Source organism: Styela clava, chromosome 12, assembly GCF_964204865.1.
Source record: "Styela clava chromosome 12, kaStyClav1.hap1.2, whole genome shotgun sequence".
Taxonomy (NCBI): domain Eukaryota; kingdom Metazoa; phylum Chordata; class Ascidiacea; order Stolidobranchia; family Styelidae; genus Styela; species Styela clava.
The window spans coordinates 20,833,907-20,841,803 of NC_135261.1; the positions used below are offsets into that span (position 1 = coordinate 20,833,907).

At 34.4% G+C, this 7,897-nt stretch overlaps 1 protein-coding gene across 1 annotated transcript; it reads right to left on the reverse strand.

The window, feature by feature from the left end:
• Window positions 1–622: 622 nt before the first annotated feature.
• On the reverse strand, window positions 623–6,318 carry LOC120329559 (uncharacterized protein KIAA0825-like). The gene is made up of 2 exons (XM_039396212.2): window positions 5,288–6,318; window positions 623–4,341 (listed from the first exon to the last, which is right to left on the reverse strand). The coding sequence occupies exons 1-2, from the start codon at window positions 6,260–6,262 to the stop codon at window positions 1,939–1,941; spliced, it is 3,378 nt and encodes a 1,125-aa protein (XP_039252146.2). The 5' UTR covers window positions 6,263–6,318; the 3' UTR covers window positions 623–1,938.
• Between the last annotated feature and the right edge of the window lie 1,579 nt (window positions 6,319–7,897).

The following is a 7,897-nucleotide window of genomic DNA, read 5'->3' on the forward strand; positions in this document are numbered from 1 at the left end:
CAAATGAATATATTTCTCGAGAAATCTTTGAAAAGTTTTTTTATTAGGTACTTGTATTAATGTTTCGAATTTTACAAAACGGCAAACTTAAAAAAATTTTCGAAACTCACGCGACATTGGCGCGCATATATCATAGCCACCGAATATGAATAAATAATGAACACTACCGGTATAGCGCAAACTAAACACTCAATCCCGGGTCGGTCTGTTAGCGAAAGGTGTGTGCAAATTCTCGTGTTTTCGTCAGTAAGTGAAGTTCCGTGTCCAGATATTCATTTTCTATTCACCGGGATGAATATATAAACCCTATCAAGAAGAGCCTATTGCGCTATAATGGACCTTTCTCCAGATGGAGTCGTCATTTATTTCTGTCACAATGGCCAAACAGCAAAATTTTAACGGTTTTTATCAATTGAAAGTAAACCATCCACACTGTCATCATTTCACCTAGGCAGATTTTTATGCATGGTTGTGAACATAACCTCGTTTTCGTAATGACAGGCATAACTGGTTAGTTTTTATTTGCGTTTTCGGAATGTGGGTTATGTAACTCAGCGGTCATATTTCTTGCTCAAAGCTTGGGTATGTGGGAACCTAAGCACCTCGGATTAACCTGCCTGGGTTCGCATTCCGTGGGAATAATTTATTATTTTTATAATAAGTTAAAATCACCACTAATCATAGATAATAAACATACATAATCATATAAAGACAATCATGATTGTACATATCTTAAAATATGCCATTTTTGTCTGCAATATAGGCTTCTGTTAATCTCTTTCCGTTCACACATGTATGTGCTGAAACAATGAACCAAGATTTATATATAAATAAAACCGGGCAGCAGGAAGGATTATCATAGAGGATTTATATACATTTATTTATAAAAATTTATTATAAAAAATATTAGCATATCCCCATATACAATCTCCTTAGAGAAAGTTGAATTAACTTCTGTTATGTAAAAGATTCCCAAAACTGGTTCATAACTATACAATCATAAAAAAGGTGACTACTAGTTTCAACATTAGATTTATAGAAATCACATAACTCTGATAAAACAAGTTTGAATTTATATAATCTATCGTTTAGTGGCACAAGATCGCAACTTAGTTTCAATAGTACAATAAAAAAATACCCATATAACAAAAATAAGGTCCACCTATTTTTTTGATGTATCAGGGTATATATATTTTTATCTGGCTCAATCTTTTATAAAGACTTTTATATTAACTTTTCCTGATTCGAATGTTTCGGCAATAAGATGAAATACATTCTTTTCAGGGTCGCATAATGCACTAAAATAAACACAGTTTCCAATATTACATGACCATTCATCAGGTAAAACTCCAGTGAGAGGATGTTAATTTAAACATTCTTCATTACAATATTGCATGCCATATTTTTCAGTCAACTCTCTATACTTAAACAAAGTACCCACATTTGCAATGTTGTACTTCTTTTATACCATGATCATACCGAGACTTGATGAAAAATTGTTTTCTGGCATAAGAAATACTTTTGTTGTACCAAATAGGTTTATCAAAATTTGACATTTTCCAATCAAAGAAACATTTTTTTGTTACGGTATTACCGGGTTTTAAATACTTTTTGTACGGATGTTAAAGGTAATAACATTTTATAGCATATGAATTTGAGCTCGATTTCCCTTCAAGCGTTACTTGAAGACAATATTTGCCTGGCACTTCAATCTCAATAAATTTTCACACTGGGTTTATTTCCTCTTTTAAATGTATTTCATTTTCTGGGTAACAATAAAATTATGTGCAGGAAGATTGCTGGACTCCTCAGTAACTGCTGGTCGGTTACGGCCTCCTTCACCTTCAAGTCCATGTATCTGAAACAAATAACTGGCTGACTAACCCCAGCGCACTAGCTCCAATTGTGTATACAACTGATGTAATAAGAAATCATATATTATGGCCTGGACAAACAAAGTTTTATTCTTTTAACAATTTGAGCATGTTTTTCGTCCATAAACGCACCTTGCTTCATCTCCCATCGATGGGATAGCAACAAGTCTAATGTACCGCGATCTAAACCAGAAACTATACCTTTGCATATTTTACTCCAATTATCTATGTCAGACACGTCATGTTCAGAATTCTGTGCACAGAATCTTTTCCATTTGTTAAGTAAATTATCGTCTTCAGTTTTTTGTCCTCTTTGATTTGAACATTCACCAAACAAAAGTTCATAATTTTTATGAATAACAAGTTTAATTCGATGCACACTTTTAAGAGCCGCTATATCCTGGATTTCCATGTTTCCCAGCATTCGCTCACATTTCATAAATAGATGTTCTTGATGAAGATCAGACACCCTTCTACTGCTGAAATGGATGTTTATCTTCGTGTGGAGATTATTAATATGTTGTAGTGTGGTTTTATACAGAAAATTATCCGAAGGCAATTGATGATTCTCTCCACAAAAGTGTAACAATCGATCCGAAATTCTTTCCATCCATTCCACACCTTCTTCTAGCAATTCAATTCCATGGTGTTTTTCCCAAAGTGCTGGCGACCTCAACACATGGCACGTAGAATGAAGTAGCATGTGTAAGATACCATTTCCTAACACAAAAATATCGCCTTTAGTACCACTTATAACTGCTTCCTTAAAATGAATGAGGAACGTTACCAACCATTCTGGGAATCCATACATTGCTTGTTCGATGCCTTGGACCAGTATAATAATGCATACAAGTTCACAACTATTTTTATCATCAATCTTTGAATTCTTTATGCTAAAAATTTGATCTTTCATGCTCGCTGGGAGGGAAGATATCAGCTCACAACCAAGGAATGACCATGTTAAACTACTGACGTATGTTCCTAGTCTTCTCATAGATTGACACAAGATATCTGACAATGTGGAATGCAATATATGTTGCCATAAAAATTCAGCAGTATACTGTTCGCCAATGCCTGGCAATGACAATTCAGTGAGCTTTGTAACATCCCTTTGTACTGATATGAAAACAATGTGGAAGAAAGCTTCATGAAAACTGGATGAACAAGATGTAAAAATTGAAAAAATATCCGCTTCAAAGTCACACATTCCATAGTCATTCACATGTGAGAAATCCAGTTTTTGAGTAAATAGTTGATCTATTACAAAATAGTCTCTCATGACAATACCAAAAAGACAAAGTATCGAGGATTGAGAGGGATGAACATCCATTTTTAGGACGAACTTTACGGCAGCATTATTTGTCATATCAGAAAAACATCCATTCCAGCCTTCGTGAAATATCTCAGGAAACATAAGACATAACCAATTAGCAGTGTTGTCTATAGTCATAGACTCTGAATGAGCTATACTCTTTTCAATTACCTCCAAGGGACAAGAAAGTAAGTACAAAATTGAAATGAGCATATCACAGCTGGTCCGTAATTTTGAAGATATAGAAGTAGCATCAATAGAATATACTGGAACATTCCTCAAGAAATTTGAAGTCATAAAAAAATTGATATGAAAGAAAAATGTCTTGCATGTGTGTAAAATTGCAGTAATATCAAAAGCCAGCTGCTTTGCTCTGTTATATGATACTTTGCACCTCGAATAACGAGATTGCAAAATAGAAAGAGAGCTAGTGAACACATCCGTAAATATATCATTTCTTTGCATGTCAGACATACAAGATCCAAAATCAGACCACAATTGATGTAGAAAAAGATTCCACATTGCTACAGAATGTGAACAGCCTGTCCCTTCACCAAACTCCTTCACATCAGACCAATGGTTACCATCAGCATCATGCAAAATGTACATAGACAATTGTTCTTTTAGGCATTGTGTTATAATATTTTTGATGGTATTGCTTAGGTCTTTGTATACTTTTAATATTCCTTGAAATGGTATTCTGGGATCAGGTTCCATCTTACTTGCATAAAATGTCAACATTGAGCAAACATCGTCACATGTTGCAAGAACATAGTATAAAGTATTCATTGGTGCTTTACTTGGGACATCATTCAGTAACATCATAAGAAAGGATTTCATACTTTTTAATGATTGTGAGCATTCGTCAATATAGCAAGTGCAAAAGCCTGAAAGAGGCCTGTACTGACTACCAAGAATGGCATATGGTAAAAGTGTTTTCATCAGTTTCAAGATTTCTCCAAAACATGCTATAACCTCACGAGGAACATCTGGCCCAGACAAAACAGTTGAGGAGATCGATGGTACAGTGGTAATGTTGCAGGAGTCATTAGCATGATAAACATTTCTTGAAGAATTGATCTCATTCGTCTGACATTCATCAAAAACTTTTGTGATGCTCTTTATGATCACTGGACCTATCTCTTTCAGTATTTCCTAAAACAAAAACACAATTAAACATATTAAAAATTTTAATATACCATCTATGTGAAAATATACTGCAATAAGATATAGACTGTATTAAAAGAATATAGAACAAATTTAAGTGTTTAAACATGAAGCAGTGCCATGGAAATACACCAATACCTTGCTGAAGCCACTCACAACTACCACACGTACACAATCCCTTAAATCAGATCGGGCCAAAATACTTTACCCAGTTTTTCTTCAGTTTGTTTTATTATTTCATTTTTTTCTCATCATGCCAATGCCCCAACACCGAGAGGAAGAATGATTTGGTACCATATCTTAAAAAACAGTCAGGGATGCAAGCTTACAAGTGTCCGATTGAAAACAACAGTGGGGCAAAGGCACAAAAAATTGCAGCTTGCTAATAGTGGAATGCCATTGATTAATTACCAAACTCTATGGATAGGCTTGTTGAAAAAGTGTGCTCATCTATAGCCAGGGTTACCATATCGTGCTTATTTCTAAGATTTGTGCTTATTTTCTTAACCCATGTCTTATAAAGTAATGTGCTTATTTCTAAGAAACGTGCTTCTTTTTGAATTGCGTGCTCACTGCTTATTTTGTCCTAGAAACATGAATGATTCGTTCATGTTTTGCGTACAAGGCTTTCTCACTCTCTCTCAGCGCGGACTGTTTCTGTTAACGGTAGGGTTTGTGGTATTTCATGGCTGCATGCAACCTTGTTTGAAGAGCCTTCTAATAAAAAAAACTTGTGTGGAGTGCCCAAGAAAGAGAATTGTGTATGATTTCTTTCTCATTTTTATTCTGCGTTTCTGCCGTTGTTACGTACCCCCCAAAATAACCTTTTGACACCTGTGCTTATTTTTGGCTCTAGGTAGATGGTAAACCTGTCTATAGCCAAGCTGTTGAAAATCATGTTTCAGATAGCGAAATTAAAATATTCATAACAAACCTGCCAATTCCAATTTCCATAAATTTGCGATGAACGAACCCAACTCGACTCTTGACTAGAGCGTAGCAAATCTGGAAGTTGAGAACGTTGTTTCAATGCACTTCTTCTCATTCCCTCATCTTTTGACTTGGATTTCCACAATATAGTATATTCTGATCTTCGTAAAGTTGTCTCCAAGTTGAGAAAAGCATTAACAATGTTTGCCAGAGACACTAATTCTTGTCTTTTGAAACAAGTGTCTTCGCCAATAGTTTCTGCTAATGCTGTGAATAGATTAATATGAGAAGAGCCCCCGATAGATGATCTTATCGTAGGCACAGACAGTTGTTTGAAAATGGAGTCCTTTAATGAATCTACTAACGTCAAAAGTTCCACACTTAGTTTTTCGAGAATTGGATCTGATATCAAATTAAACTGTTCATTACAGTTTAAATGTATACCTTCACATAGAAATAGTGTTAAAACTGAATTCAATGCAAGATGTTTAGTGTCAGCCACAAGGTGTGTAAAATTTTCCTCTACTTGCAGAATATTCTTTGATACTTCTTGTATATACTCCATGTTATTTTGTAAAATAACATCACATTTCTTCGACAACACATTAGAAAACTTTTCCTTGGCATAGTCACAACCTCCCAAAAAGTTTAAAATCTCAACAAACTGGCAAACTTTCATAATCTGTCCTTTGTATTTTTCATGCTGTATGTTGTTGTCAACATTATCCAAGTGATATTTTAGTTGTTCAATAGCCCACTTTGCTATCTTTTTGAAGATAAAATCTTCTTCGGAGCTTCCACTCTCATCATCTTTCTGTGCAGACAAACTGAGATCTCTTGGGAGATAATTACTAGTAATTATTGGTAATTGAGAAATAAGTTGCAAAATCTCATGTTCAATTTTTAGTGAGTCTTTTATAGCATTTGATAAGATAGCAAATGTAGTTTTGGTGTCCACTAGTATCTCTGAATTAGGCATTTTGCACGATGTTCATTTGGCTGGAAACTTCTCATATAAATATAGAGGATAACGAACTGAAAAAAAAAGATAGTCCAGTGTTCTATAAAATGATTGAAGTTAAACCAATACTGAATTAATTTTTTAAGTGAATAAAACCAATCAATTGTTCGTATGAGCATTATATTGTAGTATTGTTTTACCCTGAACCCCGGCTTGTTGGGTTGCTATTGATTTATCGAATTATGTCAACAAGACCTTAATAATGGCAAGTAATTCCATTTTGCTATATTGATTCTAATTGCAGAATCACGCATGCAAATATAAAAAATTCTCAAAATTTTTTTTTCTAATATGTGTTGAAATAACTCAAAACAAGTGAAAAAAACAATATTCATCATGATCATATCACATTATTGCTACTAACCAAGATAATTCCCATTATCATTGTACATTCCCAGATTTTGACATCAGTCAGTCATTAGTAGATCTATTCATTCCAGTTGAAAAACACAGTTAACCCAATAATATACACATTCCATTTTGATAAGATTATTAGATGTTCAAGATATTATAAGGATCATGATTTTACAAAAGGTATGAATTAGGGAACAAAAATACCAATCAGTAAATTAATGATTTCACAATATTACCGATAAATTACAGAATTATACAACATTATTATTCACTACTATTCCTACACCAAAGTTACCCCAGCCCACACTCGCTCAGCCCACACTCAGCCTGACGTCAAGGGGTTAACCAACTATTTTACTGACTTTATAAACGTAATTACATAAAAACTTGGTGACTCTGACAATATAGAGACCATATCTTATATACACAACGCAAATACAATACCAAGCACGGCCCAGTTACCCCTCGCATGGCCTGACAAAAACGAGTGTGGGCCAGCGTCACACGAGTGTGGGCTAGCTTCACACGAGTGTGGGCTGGCATCCTACGAGTGTGGGCTAGCGTCACACGAGTGTGGGCTGACGTTCTGACAATGTTTCACCGTAAGTTAAGGCATCCTAAACGTTCACAGATTACTAAATTACATATATCCATGTTTAACTCAGCGCCAGAACCTCTCAAAGTCCGGCAATTGATGGCACAAAATAGCCACAATTGCCGGGAAAATAAATCGAAATCAGCTGAACAATGATATCTCTAATCACTGTTGCCAGATATATAGGTGGACAAGCATGAATTCACAGGAAGGTTTCACAACAAAAAAAAATTATATCTAAGCGAAATACCAAACCTATTCATTTCCATCAATAAGAATGAGATATGAACAAATCGAATCTGATTTGCACAAATACATCTTTTAAAATAAAGATTGAACAAGCAAATTCAAAAGCAAATTAAGTAACATTTACCCAAAGAGTTACATTGTCTTGATGGCTTTGAAGTCTGATTTCGGCACTTCTAATACTTTGTACGCCATGAAAACGACTTATTACATTATATATCCAATTATCCAACAAATAACGAAAAATTTAAAAATTCTACCGGAAAGACTTTAAAATAAAAAAAGAATGTACCTATGTATAAAGATAATTCTATTTCCCGACAATGGTATTTTATGACAAAATGCAACAGAGAATTGAAACTTTTCTATTAATTTGTACATCACGACATTTGTTTAAT